Source organism: Astatotilapia calliptera, chromosome 22 (assembly GCF_900246225.1).
Source record: "Astatotilapia calliptera chromosome 22, fAstCal1.2, whole genome shotgun sequence".
NCBI classification, from domain to species: Eukaryota; Metazoa; Chordata; class Actinopteri; order Cichliformes; family Cichlidae; genus Astatotilapia; species Astatotilapia calliptera.
Window position 1 is genome coordinate 8793241 of NC_039322.1, and position 23206 is coordinate 8816446.

The following is a 23206-nucleotide window of genomic DNA, read 5'->3' on the forward strand; positions in this document are numbered from 1 at the left end:
TTTTGAGTGTCCTTGCAAAGAAAGGTGGCTATATTGGTCGCTGATTTGTTTCTGTTTTGTTTTTGAATGTCAGAAATGTATATTTGTGAATGTGGAGATGTTATATTGGTTTCACTGGTAAAAAATAAATAATTGAAATGGGTATATATTTATTTTTTGTTAAGTTGCCTAATAATTATGCACAGTAATAGTCACCTGCACTCACAGATATCCCCCTAAAATAGCTAACACTAAAAATAAACTAAAAACTACTTCCAAAAACATTCAGCTTTGATATTAATGAGTTTTTTGGGTTCATTGAGAACATGGTTGTTGTTCAATAATAAAATTATTCCTCAAAAATACAACTTGCCTAATAATTCTGCACTGTAGTTTCATCAGTCCACAGCACCTTATTCCAGAATGAAGCTGGCTTGTCCAAATGTGCTTTAGCAAACCTCAAGTGGCTCTGTTTGTGCTGTGGGCGGAGAAAAGGCTTCCTCTGCATCACTCTCATTTGCATCAAATACTCATTTGCCTAATAATTCTGCACTCCCTGTAAAATTGAGTTATTTGGGCATAACAAGGGGTGTTATGCATGGAGGAAAAAGAACACAGCATTCCAAGAAAAACACCTGCTACCAACAGTGAAATATGGTGGTGGTTCCATCATGCTGTGGGGCTGTGTGGCCAGTGCAGGGACTGGGAATCTTGTCAAAGATGAGGGACACATGGATTCCACTCAATATCAGCAGATTCTGGAGACAAATGTCCAGGAATCAGTGACAAAGCTGAAGCTGCGCCAGGGCTGGATCTTTCAACAAGACAACAACCCGAAACACTGCTCAAAACCCACTAAGGCATTCATGCAGAGGAACAAGTACAACGTTCTGGAATGGCCATCTCAGTCCCCAAACCTGAATATTATTGAAAATTTGTGGTGTGAGTTAGAGAGAGCTGTCCATGCTCGGAAGCCATCAAACCTGAATGAACTAGAGATGTTTTGTAAAGAGGAATGGTCCAAAATACCTTCAACCACAATCCAGACTCTCATTGGAACCTACAGGAAGCGTTTAGAGGCTGTAATTTCTGCAAAAGGCAGATCTACTAAATATTGATTTCATTTCTTTTTTTGTGGTGCCCAAATTTATGCACCTGCCTGATTTTGTTTTTTATTATTGCACACTTTCTGTAAATCCAATAAACTTCATTTCACTTCTCAAATATCACTGTGTGTGTCTCCTATATGATATATTTAACTGACATTTTTTATTGTAACAACAGACGATTTATACAGGAAAATAATGACTATTAACAAGGTTGCCCAAACTTTTGCATCCCACTGTAACTGTCCTGGAACTGTTTCTCTGTGAGTATAGCTGAGTTAAGCTAACATGGCTAACTAGCCCCTTAGCCATGTTTTTGACCCATTAGCACCACAGTCTCTGTTTACACAGTCTCTGTTATGCTGTTATGGTTGTTTTACACAATTCTACCTTTGTTTTTGATGCTAGCTTACTTCATTCCTGTGTTATTGTTACACCGTGTACATCTTCAGGGGCTGCCTTTTGTTCACCATTAGTGCTAATAATACTAATATTTAATATGGTTAGATTCACTGCTACTAAAAAGAGAATAAAAAGAAGATGGATATAAAAAGGTAGAATACTGCGTAAGCATTGCTGTACCAAAAAGGTTGACACAGTATTTTGAGAATTCAGATTTTATTGTCATTATGACCATTAAATACTGGTATTTACTGATATTAATGCAGTACCATCCCTGTTTTATATAAATGAGAAGAAGAAGGAGATCATCCAGTACACGTTTCTTTCCAGCTGAGTTCACCTCTGTGATAACTCTATTTCATTTAATTCAGGAGCACTTTGCAAGTGAAGCTACTCGATGCTGACTTATCTGACTAAATCTAGCTAACAGACTACAAACCAGAAGAAAGCTGAAACTCAGGAATGAACCAAAGGTATTCCAAACTCTTAAAAATTCCAAAGACTTTTTCCTATATTATCAATTTAATATGATGGACACACAGTTTTCTGATAACCTTATTCAATTTTTATTTTAATGGAAGACTGCTCTTACGAACTCATTTCAGTATTCTTCAGCTCTCAGATAGGTTGTTTTTTGCTATCAGTATATAAATATATTCTGTATCTCTTTATAGGTTGTCTGTAATTTTTCTATTGTGAAGATAGCTAATACTTGTTTGAGTCTTGACATACTTTTCTTTTCATTTATAAATGTTTTATAAGGCAATAACAGTTCCCACTTTAGATGAGGTCACACAAAATACTTACCTAATAACTATAAACTGTCTAAATTAGCCATGGATTACAGCATGAAATAAGTATGTATAAAACATCTATTAACACACTTACAAACAATGAGCTCATATCTTAAGGATTATATATATAAATGTGCAACACAATCATTCTAATGATACCATGAACGCGTTATATATGAGCTCATTAATCACTAATAAACATATAAATGACTACTAAAACATAATCACTGAATTAAGCACTTACTAATACCTTACTAATGGTTTATAGTGTGAATTATTCTAAAGAGTTACCATCATTTTTTGTTTTACTTACATAGAGAAAAAGCAGAGGAAGTGATTAATCTCCATAATCCGTTTATAGGCTGGTCTGTTGAGCTCAGACAGTCAGGATGTGTCCAAATTTCTTTCCAAAATGCCTTTACATTTTTTTCCCACCGGCTAATTTGTAAAAGAATTCCCAAAACTTCAAAACGCTTGTACATTTAATGCGGATATAGCTGTAACAATAGACAATGGTCTCCGGTAAAGTGAGCTGCTGTAACAGTGAACATAAAGATAAACGGTGATTTGCATGTTTCTGCTCTCTAATCTTTTATTTTTAGTAGTGTAGGAGAGAGAAAGAGAGACACTGAGAAAAATTGAGAGAGAAAGACATGTGAAGGCCATGTTGTAGCAGTTTTAGTAAAATATGACTTTAAAGATAGTTAGGGAGGTGATGAGTCAGCTCAATTTTCTATCCTTTACATATTTTACATACACTACATGTAAGAATAAGGACTCTTTAGCTGACATACTCTAGTTCTTTAGCCGGACCAGGATTAATCAGTTAACCTATCCCCACAAACTGCATGTCTTTGGACGGTGGGAGGAATCCAGAGTACTCAGAAGGAACCCACACAAACACGGGGAGAACATGCAAACTCCACACAGAAAGACCCCAGCCTGATGGTGGAATTGAACTCAGGACCTTCTTGCTGTGCGGCAACAGTGCTAACCACCGTGCTGCCTATATTATATTATATTATATTATATTATATTATATTATATTATATTATATTATATTATATTATATTATATTATATTATATTATATTATATTATATTATCCCAGCCCTGCGTCAGGCTGACCATCTGTCCTGAGCTGGAATAATATAATATAATGAGTTTAGCTCCATTCTTTTAAGCAAATGTTTTGAAGCTTCATCACTCCTGCTGACTGTTTAACATTTGAGACATTTTCTTATATTGATATTATTTATTTAGACTATTCTAATGCTGTTTGGCATTAAATATAGACACATAGAAAAGCTTATATTCCTCATATTAAGATCCATTAAATGGTGAATTTAATACTCACCATATTAGTTAAAATGACATAAAACAGAGTAAAGCTTCTATTCCTAATATTTAGGATTATTTAACTAGTAGATTTTGAGTTGAGTTTTATTATCAAATGTTGATCATTAAACTAACTACTTACTAAGAAGAAAAAAATAGATGGTAATAAACGTGAAATTCTCCAATAATAATTGGTCTATTTGCCTCTCAAAAGCTTCTTGTTAAATTTCACATGGATTTGTGGTAAAGTTTCCATTTGCTGTAATTGGGCTTTAATATTCTGTAATTAAATATGGATGGTATATTTTTTCTATATTTTATGGGTTAATATTTAATAATATTTCTAACTTTTAAAAGCTATTACCTCACTTGTTAGCCTTGCTAGGAAAGGTCAAGTATGACAGCAAATTTATATTTTACCATGTTAAAGATCACTTGTGAACATCCAGAGTCCTGTTGATAACATAAGTAACTGTGAAAAAATTATGCACCTGAACTGTGAAAGCAACTTAACTACCCTTAAATCTAAAGTACAGTGGTAATTATATGACCACATGTCTGATTATTTACAAAATGTTTAAATTTTCTCTTAAATTCTGTCTACTGTACCGTAAAGTAAACAAGGATAGTTTAATTCATCACTGACACTATAATATGCGGAATTTTCATTTTCCCATTTCTAAGACATTTGTTTACAGACAATTGTATTCCTTTTCTGTAACTTATTACAAATAATTATTACTTAAGTATTACTTTTATTGTTACATTTATTACTCCACTTATCCTCTGAAGCACTTGCGCCTTCTCCAGTGTGTATCTAATTTGTGCTCTTTCTTACGCTGTGTGACAGGGGGAACAACAGGATGTGAATCAATTACTGGTTCAGGAAGCACAGAATAATGTGTTGGTCCCATTTTTTTTGATTCAGCTGAAGTTGTAGGTTCATGTGAAGCTCTTGGTTCAGGTGAAGCTCTTGGTTCAGGTGAAGCTGTTGGTTCAGGTGAAGCTCTTGGTTCAAGTGAAGCTGTTGGTTCAAGTGAAGCTCTTGGTTCGGGTGAAGTTGTGGGTTCAGGTGAAGTTGTTGGTTCATGTGACGCTCTTGGTTCAGGTGAAGCTCTTGGTTCGGGTGAAGCTGTTAGTTCGGGTGAAGTTGTTGGTTCGGGTGAAGTTGTTGGTTCAGGTGAAGTTGTTGGTTCGGGTGAAGTTGTTGGTTCAAGTGAAGTTGTTGGTTCAGGTGAGGCTGTTGGTTCGGGTGAAGTTGTTGGTTCAGGTGAAGCTGTTGGTTCGGGTGAAGTTGTTGGTTCAGGTGAAGTTGTTGGTTCGGGTGAAGCTGTTGGTTCGGGTGAAGCTGTTAGTTTGGGTGAAGCTGTAGGTTCAGATGAAGTTGATGGTTCAGGTGAAGCTGTAGGTTCAGGTGAAGCTGTTAGTTCAGGTGAAGCTGTTGGTTCGGGTGAAGCTGTAGGTTCAGGTGAAGTTGTTAGTTCAGGTGAAACTGTTGGTTCGGGTGAAGTTGTGGGTTCAGGTGAAGTTGATGGTTCAGGTGAAGTTGATGGTTCCGGTGAAGCTGTTGGTTCAGGTGAAGTTGTTAGTTCAGGTGAAGCTGTTGGTTCAGGTGAAGTTGATGGTTCAGGTGAAGGTGTTGGCTCAGGTGAAGCTGTTGGTTCAGGTGAAGTTGATGGTTCAGGTGAAGTTGATGGTTCAGGTGAAGGTGTTGGCTCAGGTGAAGCTGTTGGTTCAGGTGAAGTTGATGGTTCAGGTGAAGCTGTTGGCTCAGGTGAAGCTGTTGGTTCAGGTGAAGTTGATGGTTCAGGTGAAGCTGTTGGCTCAGGTGAAGCTGTTGGTTCAGGTGAAGTTGATGGTTCTGGTGGAGCTGTTGGTTCAGGTGAAGTTGATGGTTCAGGTGAAGCTGTTGGTTCAGGTGAAGCTGTTGCTTCAGGTGAAGTTGATGGTTCAGGTGAAGCTGTTGGTTCAGGTGAAGCTGTTGCTTCAGGTGAAGTTGATGGTTCAGGTGAAGCTGTTGGTTCAGGTGAAGCTGTTGCTTCAGGTGAAGTTGATGGTTCAGGTGAAGCTGTTGCTTCAGGTGAAGTTGATGGTTCAGGTGAAGCTGTGGGTTCAGGTGAAATTGTAGGTCCTGGTGTTGGTTCAGGTGAAGCTGTTGGTTCAGGTGAAGCTGTTGCTTCAGGTGAAGTTGATGGTTCAGGTGAAGCTGTTGCTTCAGGTGAAGTTGATGGTTCAGGTGAAGTTGTGGGTTCAGGTGAAGCTGTTGGTTCAGGTGAAGCTGTTGCTTCAGGTGAAGTTGATGGTTCAGGTGAAGCTGTGGGTTCAGGTGAAATTGTAGGTCCTGGTGTTGGTTCAGGTGAAGGTCTGGGTATGATTATTATTCTAGTTGTTGGTTCAGGTGAAGTTGTGGTTACAGGTGACGTTGTCAGTTTAGTTGTTGGTACAGGTGCTGGTCCCTTCTTTCCAGACTGTCCTGTTCCATCTCCGTGTCCACATTTACATGGTTTGAGCTCAGTGATTATTTTAATAATTTCAGCACTGGGGAAGTCCATACTTATGACACCTAAGCAACCATGATTTTCTGAACTGGTATTGTGTTGCTTCAGAAAGTTGTAAAGCTGTTCGTTAACTTTTTGAGCCAGTTTTATTGGTTTCTCAGTAGTTGATGCTGACGTGCCAGTCACCATAATGTGACGTTCACAGAGGTTTGACTTGATATTCTTTATTTTTTTTTCCACATTTGTGAGCCTATTATGTTCAAAGAAATGTGAGTCATGGCTTTCTGTTCCAGCTCGAAACACATCAGTCTTGAGAAAAACAATCTTACCCCTTGCATCCTTCATTTTTGGTGCTAGTGTATTTGTCCATATTTTACTTCGGAACTTGTCAATTATTGTCTTCATCAAGTCTTCAGCATCCTTGTTATTATGAAAAACTAACTTATGGAATGTCACTTTTAGAATCACAGTCTCATTCCTGTGGTTTTCTAAAAAATCAAGAATATCTCTAAGAACTTCACCTAAGGGAATTTCTTTCCCAATCAACCAGTGACTATACCCAACATAAATGGTTTTTTTAGGAATCCAATTTCTAGAATGCAAGTCAAAATATCGTACTCCTACATTAAGTTGGTCTTTCAAATTCCAAACTTGACTTTGCAAATAACTTGCAAATAGTCCTTTGTACAATGTTAAGCTTTCATGTGTTCCAGGGATAGCGATAGCAGATAGTGGGGTCTCTTCAGGTATAGACTTCATCCACTCCCGGTTATAAGAGCTTTGACTCAGGACTGGGTTTTCATTGAAAGCTGACTGTGAACTTGAGCAGGTTATTCTGATGAGAGGAAGACATTTTTACTCTGTTAATTCTTTTTCATTCAGAACCCCCCCCCCCCCTCCCCCCCAAACTAAGGCATATTAGCAATATTTGCTATTTATATATGTTTTTGCAATCACAACAAATTAGTCTTAAAAGTAACACTAGTTTGAACTATTAAAAACACAGCACAATTTATAATTTTATGTTTTACTTACATAGAGAAAAACCAGAGGAAATGATAGAACTCCATAGTTTTAGGCTTGTCAGTTGAGTTCCAAATTTCTTTCCAAAATGTGTTTAAATTATTGTTTCAGCAGGGAAATAATTCACAAAAACTTAAAAAGCTGTTAGCTGCAGACATGACTGTAACAATAGACAATGGTGTGCACTTAAGTGAGCTGCTGGTAAAGTGAACATGAAGATAAACTTTGATTTGCATGTTTCTGCTCTCTTATCTTTTATTTAGAGTAGTGTAGGAGAGGGAAGGAGAGAAATTCTTGTGTTACTCTTTTATTAGTGATGAGCAGCAGGAGGAGTATAGAGCACGATGCTTTTGTGGATGAATCATCTGCCTCAGAATGTGAATAAAACTCAGAATACTGTGGAAATAGAGCCTGCTCATCTCCTTTTTGTACACAACCTATGTGTTGATCTTCCACTTCAGCTTGTGGTCAGTGCAGATACACATAAGTGCACCGTGGGTATAAAAATGAGTGAAAAAACAGCCAATGTCCAAAAGAAAAGCTTCAGAAAGTCAGGAGAACTATTTCTCAAGACTTCTTTAAAAAATTACAAGAAACTGTGGCTCACTTGAAGTAAAATATAAAGAAATAACGGGGGGAACTAGATTTTTGTACAAGGAATGTACAAGATGTCCCAGATCAAATACGCTAAGCTAGCTAAGGCTAGTTATCATGCTAAGCTGACTATGCTACACACCTAAATGATGAGGTAAAAAGATACAATTAAAGACTGGTAAAGCTTTATCATTACTGTTTACAAACATGTTTTGTTTCCATGTTTGGTGCTGGGGGAGACTTGTCTACATGAGGTTTTGAGAGCTTTGCAATGAAGAGAGGCCTCATCTCTCAACATTAGTTGCCAACCGCACTCATTCTCTTGGTTGAATGGGAGCAAATCCAAGCTGGAAGGTTAAAAGATGTGGTGGAAAGTCTCCACAGGAGAGTGTAGAATAAAATTTAACAATTACACGTACAGATATGTTCTTTTAGCACTTTTGGACTTTGGTTCACTGAATAGCCCTTTAAATGTAACCTGCTTATAAAGGGTTAGTTAGTTAGTCTGTTTAATCTTGCACATGGCATACCCATTTACCTTCTGTGTTTGGTTGTAATGTGCTGTAACGTCATCCTTATCCTGTCCAATAAGCTTCTGTCTGTACACTCCTTATCCTCTTGTTGGCCACCTGTTACATCTTAGTGAGCAGAAGAATGATCAGATAAGACCTAGCATGAACATTTCACTTAACAGTGGCAATCCACAAGAGGAACAATCAGTTAACTGGGTGGAAATGAGCAGAGTTTTTTTCAGCTGCAAAGGATTTTTCTCCTTCTGACGCCTACCTCTGCGACAGCTTTGTGCTAAGGAGCTAATCCTCCTTTTCTTTTGACTTTGCAAGATGTCTATGAGAACTCTCCCCCTGGTTTTCATTAATCTGGGTGGAGAGATGCTTTACATACTGGACCAACGCCTGCGAGCTCACAACACCTCAGAGGACAATTCAGAGAAAGGTAGAGGCAGCTGACATCTTTGTAGATGTGTCTTCCCAGTTTGTGTCAAGCTGTAGCAGTCTGATGCCAATTTATAAACTTAAAAAAAAGTGCTTTTCTTATGTCAGATGCATAACTACCCAAATTACAAATCTGCTTTCCTTCTTTTTCTTTCTTCTTTTGTTGGAAACCCAACATGGCTGCAGGAGTGTGGTCAGAAAATGACAGGAAAAGAGGTATTACTTGAGCGTAATGTTCTTTAGTCAGCTCCTCCAGCATCTCTGAGCTCTCTTAACAAGTCAGAAAATATATAATTTTCTTGAAAACACATGTGAAATTGTCACACAGAGCCAGACAAGTAGCTAGACACCTACCACAAATTTGTATATACAGTGCACCAGCCACTTTATTTGGTACACTTTTGCACTCTGGTCTTCAGAACTGTGTTAATTCTTTGTGGCACAGGTTCAGCAAAGTGCTGGAAACATTCCTCGGAGATTCTCATCCATATTGACATGATAGCATCACACAGTAGCTGCAGAGTTGTCAGCTGTGCATCCACGATATGACTCTGCCATTGCACCACATCCCAAAGGTGCCCTATCTGATTGAGATCTGGTGACTGTGGAGGCTATTTGAGTAAGTGAAGTATGGCATGATTTTAGCTTTGAGACATGGCACAAAGCTGGAAGCAGCCATAAAAAGAGATTGGTATACCTGAACCTTAGACACAAGGATCAATCTATGCGCATAAGGGGCGATCATGACTCAAAAGTTGGCAGTTCGTCTTGTCATTGGAAGGTTGCCGGTTCGAGCCCCAGCTAAGTCAGTCTCGGTCATTGTGTCCTTGGGCAAGACACTTCACCCGTTGCCTACTGGTAGTGGTCAGAGGGCCCAGTGGCACCAGTGTCCGGCAGCCTCGCCTCCGTCAGTGCGCCCCAGGCCAGCTGTGGCTACAATGTAGCTTGCCATCACTAGTGTGTGAATGGGTGTGTGAATGGGTGGATGACTGAATGTAGTGTAAAGCGCTTTGGGGTCCTTAGGGACTAAGTAAAGTGCTATACAAAATACTGCCCATTTGCCATTCATGAATGAGAGTCTGAAAAAAGAGCACTCAGAGTTAAAACACATATGAGGCTATTTGCTCACAGAAGGTGGACAAGAAAATGATTGGACTAGAGCAATGATGTCACCAGTTTGACAGGTTGGGTAAGAGGAAGTGATGTAAAGAATAGACAATCAGCCCAAACACCAAGGAATTCAGGCAGATGAATTAATACAGATTTTCCTTAACTTATACTTAAGCTTCATTTGAATAGGTGTACTTAACAAAGTGGCCAGTGAGTTTATTTAGACTCTCTCCCATATATATTTGGAGTTGTATAAATTAAAAAAAATGCATAAAACAATGGTAAACAACCATTTAAAAAAAAAAAAAAATTACCATTTTTTTCCTTTTTCATGACCTCTGTGTTTATCGACCGCACTAAGAAAGAAGTAGCTTCAATTCAAAAGCAAAATTCTCCACCTTTCTGTTTGGCTGCTTCTCCATTTCACAGTCATGAATGACATCGTTGGGACCATGTTCAGTAAAGCCTTCATGGATGAACTTCTCAAACCTCAGCAGCTGTATTCTCACAGGACAATGAAAACGGTGCTAACTCGGTTAGCGCACGCCTCCATCATGAGACTGAACCCGGCCAGCATGGACAGGGTAAATACCAAATACCAGGAACAGGAGCACTAGATTATAAACAGCAAGTGAACTGAAAAACTTTTTAAAGTAAAAATCTTCCCCTTGTTCACAATGAAAGTTTTTCCCTTTACTTGAAAAAAATGCCAGGAAAAACAGAGTCGATTCATTGATCTCAAACCTATGACTCAGTCCTTGAAGTTCAGAAATAAGCTTCCACAGTTTACTCATTACCTCTCCCTATAATGCAGGACTGTCAAACCTGCACCCATAAAATTTACTTCACTTAATGGAGCAATGATTTTATACACATCCCGAGTCATTAGGGACTTATAGTCATGTGAAAAAGAAAGCAGTCCTGTAAAACCTTCCTGCTTCCATAGGGAATACTGTATGTAGCAGCCAGGTGCTGCTAATCAAATGCATTTCATAAACTTAATGTGAGCAAGTATGTCCACTTGTCAAGTCTAACAAAATGCATTTGGAAAACAACATTTTGCAGGTCAGGACCATTCAGGTGTGTGTTAACACAATGCCACAATCTTCTCAGGATGAGATGTCCTAGAAAATTCACTCAGAAGTCAGACTGTGCAGAAAACCCAGGAGCTACATCTCAGACTTTACAGCCAACAATTGGCATGTTAAATTTTAAAGTTCATGACAGCACAACTAGAAAAAGACTGAACAAGTGGTTTGTTTAGAAGAGTTGCCAAAACAAAGCGTCTTCTCTATAAATCATTCATGGCAGCAGAGCACAGGTTTGCAAAGCTGTATCTGAATAAACCACAAGATGGAAAGTGTCCTGTGTACGAATGAGGCCAAAGTGGAGATGTTTCGGTAAAATCCACAGCACCACATTTGGGGAAAGCCAAACGCAGCATACCAGCAAAACACCTGACATCAACTGTTAAGCACGGTGGTGGACGAGTAATCGTTTGGGCTTGACCTGGACAGCTTGCAGTCATCGAGTCAAACACAAACTTCTGTGTATACCAAAGTATTGTAGAGTAAAATGTGAAGCTATCTGTCCATTACCTAAAGCTTGGCTGAAATTTGGTCATAAAACAGAACGATGATTCCAAGAACAGCAGCAAATCTGCAAAAGAAAAGAATCAAAATGTTGCAGTGGTCCAGTCAAAGTCTAAATCTCAGGTGACTGAACTGCTGTGCACAAGCAAATTCCCACAATCCTTACTGAGCTGAAGCAACACTGTAAAGTAGAGTGGGCTGAAACTTCTCCACAACGATGTGAGAGACTGATGAAGTCAAGCAGTTACTACTTATTACTTCTAAAGGTAGTTCAACGAGCAAATGAATTGTGGGTTGTAGTTAGTTTCTCACAGGACTGTAACTCAACATATATTTTATAATTGTATTATTTGTTTCTGATAGTTCTTAATTTTTATTGAGGGTCAGATGATTTTTTACTTGTTACTTTCTTGATTTGTCTTATAATTTCTTTGTTATTATTATTAGCTTTTAATCTTATTGTTTTAATTGCATCTTTCTCTGTCATATTAGTCATGTGAAGCAGTTTGAAGTGCATTAACCTCACGGAAAGTCCTACACAAATTGCTTTCTCTCAGATATTGATTGATAATTGATTGTCAGATTGTTCTGGTATCTTATTAATACATAACATGACAAAAAATGTAAACATTTTACAGCTCTGTTAATTTTTTAAGGTGTAGATTTGTGTTTTTGTTCTTGTAGCTTTATGAGCTAATGGTCATGGCTTTCAAAAATCAAGTCTTCCTTTGTCTGCGGCCAAAAGACCTGCTGCTCATCTCATACAATCACATGGACACCATCAGGGAATTCGTGAAAGACACTCCCATGGCCGTGAACCAAGTCGATGAGACACACAGGAAAATCATTGAGGTATGACTCAGATAACTGAAGTTATATAAACCTTGTATTTATAAGGTGCAAGCATCCTCTGCAGCCATTGTCTCTCTTTGATGTAGGCATACTCGTCTTTATCAGAGGGTGAACTCCAGCTTCTCAGACAGACTCTCCTCACATTTTTCCAAGACATGCACGTTCGTGTGAGTCCCCTGCTTGAAACCCCATCCTCCTCAAACATATTAATATCAAATTAAACATTTCATTTTTCTGCTTTCAATTAATGCTCTCTCTTTTTTTAAGGTATCACTTTTCCTAAAAGATCAGATCCAAAATCCCAACGGACGGTTCGCTCTGACGACGTCAGGCCCAGTGCCTCATGGGACTGATGTTCCTGGGCTTATTAGGTATGTAGGTTACAGTGTGTGCAGATGGTTTACATATAGTTTTGAAATGAATTTCAAGGAATCCATAAATGTAAATCAAAAATATGTCCTCAGTCATATCTGTCACTGTCAATGTAATAGAGCATTTTATGCAAAGTAATAAAGGTCAGCTATGCAGCAGCGCCAGCGCATTTATCCTTCCCCTGATAGTAAGCGCTCAGATGTGCCCCCTTTAAGCAGAAATACATTTTGTATACATGCATTCTTCAGTTGTAAGATTTCTGGGGGATTTTTGCACATACTGCCTGTTTCAAATATATCCACAACATCCACAACGGTATCAGATCTGTGCTTTGGCCCATATGTGTCTTAAGTGTGCCAAAGTGACCATATCAAAAGAATTCAATGCAGTCATTTCATCAGTCTTTCACTAATTTCTTTGGATTATTTTGTTTACAATGAAAAACAAGCACAGAAAAGACCAAAATTTAACCTTTGTTTGTCTTTGTTGAATCAGAAAAGCACCTCCTGCCTCTGTACCACGTATCCCTTTACTTCTACAATGTGATATTTTTACATAAGTGCTGATTAAAAGCATGTGCTGTAAGCATCATTCATGCAAACTAATACACATGCGAGTACTTTATTAATGTCTGTCATTAATGAGTCTGCCATTGTTTGTCAGATTCTCAGTGTCTTTATCACATATTTGCTTCTAATTCAAGTTTAGACATTATAAGCAGAATTAATTTCTACTGTCAATGTTTATACACTGAACCTGGTTTAACATCTGCCACTTCATTAACGGCACTAGATGTGGCCACTCTGTGGCCTGGTGGTCTGATGCAACTCTGAAGTCACCGCCAAAAGGCTGACCAATCCCAACTTTCAATTTTCTTTAAAAAAAATGTGTCCACAATCCAGAGTGTCGCCATCTGTTTCCTGTTTTCAAAGGATATTTGACTGTCGCGGCAGAGAAGTGAGACGAAGGGAGTTCCCCTCTGGAGGGAGTTACACCAGCTCCATCAGAGAGGGGTCTTTCGAGCTGCATGGAAACAGAGTGATCAGACTCGGCATGAACATGTATGTAAATATGCTGCTGGACACTACATGGTGAACACACACACTGAACCTGTGGGTGACACTGCTGCGTTTCATGACTTAAAGGTACACTGTGGATCATCCAGAGGAGACACACACGTCCAGGGCTCCCTCTGTAAAGGTAATAACATGTCAGGGAGGTCACAGATTTCATTTTACAGTTATGGTTGGTGATATATATATATATATATATATAACTTAATATTGTCCTGAACTACACCTGAGCTCTTGCTGTTGTGAAACCATGAAATTATGTTTAAGCAATAATAGCAAATCATATCATATGGAGCTTTTTTCCTACAAGGTGATATTTACCTTTGATAGTGGTGTTTAAAGGATGCTCAGGTGGCACCAAGGGGCTCAAAGTGTTGCACCACTTTCACACTCACTCCACTAACCTGATGCTTCCTAGTTTGTTTGGAGCCAGAAGTGACAATTTTTGAATCAGATGGTAGGGCACCGAGTTAGCTAAGGTTATCTAGCTGCAGCAATAAACCCAAAAAAACAGACATATGCTTGATATATTAACATATTTTTAGATATTTCTTACGCCAAAGGAACCCAACATACATTTGTTATAGAGTGGGAAACTGTCCATGTGCCTCCAAATCACTTTTTATACCAGGCTGTGAACATGCATTTAAATGCTGTAAATTTGGATATTTTGTAATGGAGGTCTGCGGGGATTCACTCATTTTTGCAGCTTGCCTCAAGTGGCCACTCAAGGAACTTTAGTTTGTTTTGTACTTCTGTGTTGGCTTTGTATATTAGCCCCAGAAATTCCTGCTTGCCTGGACATTGATGCATAGTAAAAGCCGTTAATGCTGTTATGGCAGTGGCCCGTTCCCTGTGGTTTGCACACGCAGCTCTTTATTGACACACTTTTTGCATATACACTTAAACTCACCTCACTTGCCCCGCTGTTCAAAACATCTCACTGGTGTAGGCTCATCATTGTGTGTGTCTCTACAGCCTAACACCTTCTATAAGAGAAGAGCTTAATTGGGTGTGTAAGACAGGTGTGCCCAAACCACACTACTGTGGTTTCCTGGCTTCTACAGCTGAGCCAGAAAACCACACCCCAGCGCTACTGCTGTACAAAGAGAAGATGGTAATCAGATTAATGAAGTGTCAAAAATAATAATAATAGTGTTTCTCAGTAACTGTGAATGTTTGTGTCTGCTTATATTATCACCATATCAACATTAAACGGCTGGTTAGACAGTGTAATGTTTAATTAGTCAATATTAACATTAATAATGTTTGAAAACTTGTAGTAACTCTTGTGCTGCCACTGCACCCCTCCCTTTCCTGAACCATTATCCACAAATAGAGAAAACTTGGAACAGTTGTGAAGCTTCCCAGGAGCGCATTAGTTGCAAAAGACTCCAGAACAACATCTAAAGAACTGCAGGGCTCACTTGTTTCAGAGTGGACCAAAGTGGCATCCATGAGAGAAAAACACCACTGACCAAAAAGAATACGCAGGCTCATCTCACATTTGCCAAAAACATCTTGATAATGAGAAAGAAGCTGGAATTTTTTTAAGCTTTGCATGCCGTTACATCTGGTGTAAAACTAACAGCATTTTATTAAAAGGAACATCATGCCAACAGTCAGACATGGTGGTGGCAGCGTGATGGTCTGACGCAGGTTTGCTGGACGATTTGCAAAAACTGGTGGAACCATGAATTCTGATTTCTACTAAAAGAAACCTGAAGGAGAATCTCCAGCTATCATTTCTTGCCCTGAACCTTAAACAGGCTGTTCTTTCTTAAAAACCCTCCAGTTTGGCTGAATTAAAAACATCTCTGTAAGGAAGATGTTTTTTTCAATCAAACGCTTGATTGTAGTTCTTGCTGCCAACAGCAGTGCAACCAGTTATTGGGTTTAGGGGGAGTTTTCAGAGGGCCAGGTAGCATTGGAGAACTTTTTTCCATTAATAAATTATATAATTTAAAAACTGCATCTTGTATTTAGTCTGGTTCTCTTTCTTTATTATTAGAATTTGTTTGATGACCTGAAACATATAACTATAATAAATAGAAAAAGATCAGAAAAGGGGCAAATACTATTTTCACAGCTCTGTTATAACCTGCCTCTGCACCTCCATCGTGCTGCAGGCAGACGGCTCTCCCAACCCGCTGGCGAAGGAGGAGCTGAACCTGCTGGCTCGTCTGATGGGCAGCATGAAGACAGAGAACAAGCCCAAAGACGAATCAGGTTTTCGAATCAACCTGTTCAACACAGACAAAGAGGAGGCGGAAGCGTGGGTGTTCTTCTTTTCTATTTTAATTCCCTGTTGTTACATTAACATAAATTTCCTCATCAAGGCCTTTTTATCTTGTTTCACAGAGGAGCATCAGCTAGTGCTGAGGAGTCCTTGTATGGAGTGATAAATATTCAAGCAATGCAGGTATGATCATGCAGACTCTTCTGGGGTATTTCAGTGAACTAAAACTAAACCACAGTCAAGAAAACAGTTTAGTTTGACTTAAAAAAAAAAGGCAACTGCTGAGCACGTGAACAAACCTAACAATATAAACAGAAAATCTGGCAAAAAAGTGTGTTAGTGTGAGTGTCTGGCTACACTCTGGACTGTTGTTATGACTGCCATGTCTCTCTTAAAACATCTGTGATGAACTTAATCCAAGTTTTTGGTTCAGGATGAGCAGGCGGCATCGGAGTTGGCTCGCATCGCCGGACAGTTTGAAGAAGAAGAAGAAGAGAAACCCGAAAAACCCAGCAACAACAAGGGAGAAGAGCTCCTGGCCATGATGGACGACCTCTGACTCATTTATCCAGTCTGTGGTTGTTTGATGATCGGATGGTTAATCTCCACTGTGAACTTTAATCTGAAATATGCAGTATTCAGTGAAACAGATGCAAGAACTCAACATTATAACACAGTTACAATAGACAGAAACTATTTTCTATGTTTAAATTGCAGCTGAACTGACTTGGATGTTAAACGGTAACACCTGCTGTGTTTGAGGTTTCATTTTCTTTTTAACAATTTAATGTTAAATAAAAGTATTTATTTATATTTACATGATTAGGCTGGCTCGTGTTTACATGCTGTAAAACAAAATGAGTTGCAAATGTTGCTGTGAGGCAGGGAAGAAATTAAATGAAAAGGATTGATCATATTTTTAAATACGACATCTAATTGGACACGTACTAATTTAAATAAGCTATAAATTAATATTTGGATAATGAAAATAAATGTTCATTGAGACGATTTCGTTTCTGCAGCAGCAACCTGTAGGGGGTGCTGTTGTCTTCGCTTTGTAAGAAAAGAACAATCTCATGAAGGTTTCTTTGATTCGGAGCCTTTGCTCTTTGTTTATCCGGCTTTTAATCAATTAATTAATTAATTTTAATACTTATATTTTAAATATGACAACTAGTACTGTATGAATCCAATAAGGTACAAAAGGGAACAGAGCAGTGAGTATAAACGTTCTTGTAGGCATAAGATCATTTAGCATCATCCTTTCAACAAGGTGTACTATTAAATAAAAGAGTCATACATGCATACAATACAATGGCAATGGTGGGAAAAACAGTTTAGAATATCGTATGATTTTTCTGGTTTATTTCCTTTAAGTAGTTTAGAAGATTTTATGTATAACTTGAATTTATCCAAAAACAAAACAAACAAAAACACCAATTTAAACACATATAAGATTAACATTTTTAATGTATTTCTTTTGTGTGGTTTCATATTGGGTGTTTTATGATGTTCTAAATCTGTCAGTAGAATTTTCGCTTAATTAATAAAATTTTACACTCCAGAGAGCAAATTTGTTAATCTTAATATATACTTTGCAGCTTTGAAATCCAGCATATATGTGAAAAATAATGTTGCTGTGATGACGTCCTGTTCTCGGGTTCCTCATTTATGTCCTGGATTGTATTGTATTAAAGCTGGTTGTGAATAAAGTTTTTATTTTTTTAAACGGTTGACGCAAAGACGACGGTGAAACGTCATCACGTCGCTGCTCCTCTGTCGGGTTTCTGCGGGAAAACGAACGTGTTGAGATGTTTTGAGAGGTTTCAGCAGGTCGGTGTTTCGCTTCTACATGAAACCTGTGTTTAAATAATTCAGGTAAATGTTACAGACATCAGCGGAGGGAGAAGCTTTGATTTACAGTCATGTTTTACGCATTTTGGAGCTTTATTTAGTCGCTGCTAAAGCTAAGGAAACGCTAAAAAAAGAAAAGCTAACAGAGAAGACTAACTTTGTGCTTTCAGATACAAATTTGAGTGTCATTTTAAACGTGTTTTTATGTTTTCTGTAGGTTTAGTTAAAGCTAAGATGACACTGCAGTATATGACACTATATCTTCTGTATTACCATTTATATTCGGCTGTAATGTGCATATACGGGGGTTACTTTGAAAGCCAAATATGAAAGTGTTTTTTGGACCAATAAAGAAAATGCGGTTACGGGATATGATAGTCACGAGATGCAAAACAGACTACGTGTGTCTGAATGAGAAGCTGATGTGACAGTGAGGCAGGAGGAGGCTGGCGTGGTTTGGATATGTGCAGAAAGGATGCTGAATATGAAGACCTCAAAGGATTCATGTAGTGAAGGAGGACATGCAGATGGTTGGTGGTGACAGAGGACGTTAGGGTTAGGATGAGATGAAGGCGGATTAGCAACCTTCAGTGAGCTGCTGAAAAAAGGAGGAGAAGAAGTAGTTGTTTTGGCAATTAGGATTACCATTAATTGACTTTACGTCAAGTCAGCTGGTATTGATCCCCTGATTTTTAATAAGTGACAGTGGAATAAAATTATTTTGTTTTTTCCTCAGAACTTGTAACAGTTTCCAGAGTTACATTGGATCATCTCTCCAGCAGATAAAGAAAATAAGACTGGAAACATTTAATTCACTTCATTCTTTTTATGTGTGTTTTTTGTGAGCTCCATTAAAAAAACGCAGTAAGAAAGTATCTAAGACAGCCTTTTTGGTCCCTACATTGCAGTTTCAGTAGAGCCCCATTAACAGCCTAAGAGGATCTAACGTTGATGCAGTCACATTGTCTGGGCATGGTGCTCTTTTCCTAAGTCCTCAGAAATTCTTCTTCCTTTACCTTATTTTCAATCAGAAAAGTGATTAAGAAAAGATGGAGGGAGGGAAATCTTTTTTAACGATTTGACCACAGCCTCTTAGTCGTCTGACGTTTATTAAATGCAGGATTGGTTTTTGACAGATGAGATCAATCGCATTTAAGCTGTGCAGGACATTTTCTATTTGACATGTTCCTGTGTTTTCTCATTTTCTGATTCTAATGTTCTGTCCACAAAGTGTGCAAGGTTTTGCTAATTTTTGCTTTATTGCTTCAAGGTCAGAATCAGTAAACCACAGAAACACGTCTCAGGTACCAACACTGCATGACAGACTCTAATCCAGAGTTATCAATCTTCTGCTTTTCTGCAGGTTACTATGGAGCCCAAGGGAGCTGAGTCTCAGCCATCCGGCGTGGGGCCGGTTGAGGTGGTGAACTCTATTCGGGAGCGAACGATCACAGAGAACAGCATGGTGATCCTCCTGCAGGGCCTTCAGGGAGAGGTGACCACGGTGGACCTGAGGAACGAGAGCACGGCACGTGGACGCGTGGTCAACGTAGATGCCTTCATGAACGTACGGCTAGAGGACGTGTTGTACCGGGACCGGCTGGGTCAGCTCACACAGCTGCAGGACCTATTCATCACTGGCAGGAACATCCGCTATGTCCACATCCCCGACCATATGGACATAATGAAGACCATAGAGAGCCAGCTGGCCAAGATTCACCGCGTCCGGAACTTCGGCAGTGAAGGCGGAGGCAGGAAAGAGTTTGCCAAGAAAACAAAATAACTTTTTTTTTTTTTTTACATTTGGAAAAGACGCTGCTTGTGTAAGGTTCAGAGATTAGAGGACAAACACCAGTCTAGACCAGTAGTTTACATCCTGAGGGCCCACAAAGTGACTCCAGGGTCAAGAACAGGGAGAGAGATCTCAGGTACAGTAAGATATAGTTACAGTTCTCCTTTTCATTGTAAAATACTGGAAACTGTCTTTAGTGCTATAAAAACTGAACAGCTTGGAACCTGGGATGAAAGGCCACAATCTGGGTTTGATTTCTTGTAAGGATCACAAACTCGAAAGGCTGGAGTATTTGGAGGCTGATATCAGTAAATTGTTTAAATGTTTAAAAATAAAACTCCACAGATTGATTTGTTTCCCTATGTAAACACTGTAACAATTCTTTTTAATACATTGCGGATTATTTCTTGGATTAATTGATGCATCTTCCTTGTATCAACTCAAAGAAGCTCTTTGGTTGAGATTAAAAAAAAAAAAGACAAACTATTTAGGGGGATTTTTAAATGAGATATGATGAAAATGCTAAAAAAAAATCCATCTGAGAATAAAGTGAAATCTTTTTCAATATAATTATAACAACTAAATGATAGATCCTCTTTTGCACAAAGGGTTTAACTTAAACGACGCCACAGCTTCTCTCATATTTTGCTGACTTAGAAACAGTGAAGAGTCTTATCTCTTAAACATAGAGAATACCCTAAAGCAGTCACTTTTTGTGCCTTTTGAGGTGCTGCACCTCATATTTGTACTAAATAGCAAAAATACATTTTTCATGCATTTCTCCTAATTTTTATAGTATTTTCTACACCTCATTTGCAGAATCTGGACACCTACATTTTTTGCTATTATAACACCAGTGAGGTACACCTGTCAATGTAAGCAGCCATGCTTTTTACTCACCAGACGGATCAGCTAAAAACAAAAGTCACCTCCACACTGTTGTTATAAAGGACGAAATTTAAACTTGGGGGTCTTATGAGATTTGACTCGCTTTTGGAGCAACTACAGGCTCAATTTTTCCACCGCCAGAGGTTGCAGCTTGTTTATTTTGGCCCATGTTTCTTTTTTTTAAGTAGGTTTCCCTTTAGCGGGATTTAAGCATTAGTTAACTTCTCCCACAGTTGTGGTTTGCTCCCCACAACAAAATGACTCAACTTATTAAGCTCCTCACTGTCATTCTGGGCCTTTTGATGTGTCGCTCTCTAATAACTCCCTCCAGCCAGCAACTTAATTAACTATCCTAACTTTTGTGCTATCGCATTATTAAAGATCTGTTTTGTCTGTCTTTCAGTACGTTATCATTTTAATTTAGTTGTAAAAATACTTTGAGGGACTTGTCTTTTCTTACCAAATTATTCCCAAAGTTAATCTCTCTGCTCCAGCTCAGTTTTATGAGAATTGAATGGCTCATATTGCAGCTGACACTGAATGCGGTTGTGGTGTGAGGGCCAGTGTATTTACTGGTAAATGGTGAGCATCACAAAGCCCATCTTTCTGTGTGTTAAAAAAAAACAGCCCTAAGTAAATCACTGCCTGTATGCAGGAAAACATTAGTCACTGGTGGGGAAAAACAAGCTGACCTGTTTCCACAGCTCCACAAACATCTCTGCATCAGCGAGCAAGTCGCTCTCAGTCACAACAGTGACATCCACTCTTGTTTTTTAGCCAGTGGAGACAAGCGTGGCGGGTGAAAGGAAGGTAGTGTTTTGCTTGGTGTTCTACCCGTGCGCAGTTGCGATCGGGAATCTGGGGAATTTGCAAAGTGCTATGTTATTCCTACACAGCATCAGGAAGAGGACAGGCCTGACATAACACAGGCAGCTGGAGCAGATAAACCCCGCACTGTGGACAAAAAGGGCGGAGGTTCACCAGCCGTTACTGAGTGCATTAAATTAGGAGGAATATGCACGCAGGAATGTCCCTCAGCAGTTGGATCATTGTTTTGGGCTTTAGCCTCAGAGTGATTTTAGGGACATATTTTTCTCTTGACCAACCCTGAGTGTTTGAATGACAGCAACCACATAATAACCGCTTATTGCTGTGCTAAAAACACCAGCGAGTGCCACATCAACGCTCACTAGACTCAGAATAGTACTTTACAACCGCATAAACAGGTCTTTTGCAATACTTAAGAGTCTGGGTTAGTGTTACAGGAAAAAGCACCAGTATAAATAAGAAAGACAAGCCCTGATTTCATCGCTGTAGTCAGTCTGTAGAATTATATGCTCGTACTTTTAGAAATTAAAGGGGGGCTGTGTTGGTTTTTGTTATTTTCTGTTGCACATACTGTTAAAATGATGAATGCGCTCATATCCAGTTCTGTGGAATTATTCATATTTTGGCTTCGGCTGAGGTTTAAATTCACTCCCAGCAGGCCACAGAGTCAGGTTCACTTCAGTTCACTTAAATGAATTTAGTTTCTTCAGTTGAATTGAATGGAAAAATATAGACTTACCTATATTAGTCCATGCATTCATTTTTAGTAGGCTTGATTACTGTAACAGCATCTTTACAGGTCTACCTAAAAAATCAGTCAGACAACTACAGCTCATTCAGAACTCTGCTGCTCAAGTCCTCACTAAGACCAAAAAAGTGGACCACATCAGTCCAGCTCTGAGGTCCTTACACTGGCTGCCTGTCCGTCAGAGGATAGACTTTAAAGTTCTGATGCTGGCCTATAAAGCTCTGAATGGTTTAGGACCAAAATACATCAGTGACCTGCTGACCCAGTATGAACCATCCAGATCCCTCAGGTCATCTGGATCCGGTCTTTTATCAGTTCCCAGAGTCAGAACCAGACACGGAGAAGCTGCATTCAGCTTTTATGCTCCTTATATCTGGAACAAACTCCCAGAAAGCCTCAGATCAGCTGAAACACTCAGTTTATTTAAATCCAGGTTGAAGACTCACCTGTTCTCAGCTGCATTTGAATAAAGCACCAAATCCACACTTTAAGCTTAAATTTCAAAACTTACATTTAACTACTGATTTTATCTACTGTTCTGATTTTATCTGTTTTGATTTTATATACTGTTTTGTTTGTTTGTTTGTTTGTTTGTTTGTTTGTTTGTTAATTAGTTAGTTAGTTTATTTGCTTGTTTTATTCAATTTTAAATCATGCTTTTTATTTGTTCTTGTTTCTAATGTCTCTGTAAAGCACTTTGAATCACCTTGTTGTTGAATTGTGCTATACAAATAAACTTGCCTTGCCTTGCCTTGCCTTTTGACAAAGCTCTCAGTCACACAGGCCTATAGACCAGTTGGCAACCCCCTTGCAGTCTCCAGTCGCTAAGAAGAAATGTGTGTATTCCCCAGACCAGTGGTTGAGTATTAGTTGATTTGAAAATGGTTGCCAACAGGGTGCTGAACCAAAGACCTGCCTGTGATTGCGTTTTGTTGCTTGTAGATTGCTGTGGTTGCCTGTAGTTTGTATGGAAGATGCCAATTTGTCTGCAAACATTCACAGAGTTGTAATGAAACTTGGAAAAGTGCAACACAAACTTGACCTTCAGAGCAAAATAGTGCTTTACTTTTATTTTGAAGGTTAACGTTCTCCATTTCTGGTTTGCATCGCACCTTTTCAAGTTTCACTGCTGCTCTGCAAGTAGCTGGTGAGTGGTTACAGATGAGTTGGTG

General features: G+C 38.8%; 2 protein-coding genes across 3 annotated transcripts; both read left to right on the top strand.

The window, feature by feature from the left end:
• The first annotated feature begins 8520 nt into the window (after positions 1 to 8520).
• On the top strand, positions 8521 to 17356 carry oscp1a (organic solute carrier partner 1a). Its single transcript, XM_026156957.1, has 11 exons — positions 8521 to 8687; positions 8873 to 8902; positions 10226 to 10380; positions 12073 to 12240; positions 12327 to 12407; positions 12508 to 12611; positions 13545 to 13673; positions 13758 to 13812; positions 15815 to 15960; positions 16047 to 16107; positions 16358 to 17356. Exons 1-11 carry the CDS (start codon positions 8576 to 8578, stop codon positions 16481 to 16483), a joined length of 1167 nt encoding a protein of 388 aa, XP_026012742.1. The 5' UTR covers positions 8521 to 8575; the 3' UTR covers positions 16484 to 17356.
• Positions 17357 to 17644: 288 nt separating this feature from the next.
• lsm10 (LSM10, U7 small nuclear RNA associated) lies at positions 17645 to 19926 on the top strand. Of its 2 annotated transcripts, none has more exons than XM_026156958.1 (2): positions 17645 to 17802; positions 19142 to 19926. In XM_026156958.1, exon 2 carries the CDS (start codon positions 19148 to 19150, stop codon positions 19559 to 19561), a length of 414 nt encoding a protein of 137 aa, XP_026012743.1. In that variant the 5' UTR covers positions 17645 to 17802; positions 19142 to 19147; the 3' UTR covers positions 19562 to 19926. The 2 variants fall into 2 exon arrangements, with proteins under 2 accessions (XP_026012743.1, XP_026012744.1); XM_026156959.1 differs by having other exon boundaries at positions 17645 to 17757.
• The last annotated feature ends 3280 nt before the right edge of the window (positions 19927 to 23206 follow it).

Excerpts from the sequence above, each read along its gene's own strand:
- oscp1a (XM_026156957.1), top strand. The coding sequence starts at position 8,576 with ATGTCTATGAGAACTCTCCCCCTGGTTTTCATTAATCTGGGTGGAGAG. Across the intron at positions 8,903-10,225 it reads AGAAAATGACAGGAAAAGAG|TCATGAATGACATCGTTGGG; the intron begins GTATTACTTGAG and ends TCCATTTCACAG. Across the intron at positions 12,612-13,544 it reads GATGTTCCTGGGCTTATTAG|GATATTTGACTGTCGCGGCA; the intron begins GTATGTAGGTTA and ends CTGTTTTCAAAG.
- lsm10 (XM_026156958.1), top strand. The coding sequence starts at position 19,148 with ATGGAGCCCAAGGGAGCTGAGTCTCAGCCATCCGGCGTGGGGCCGGTT.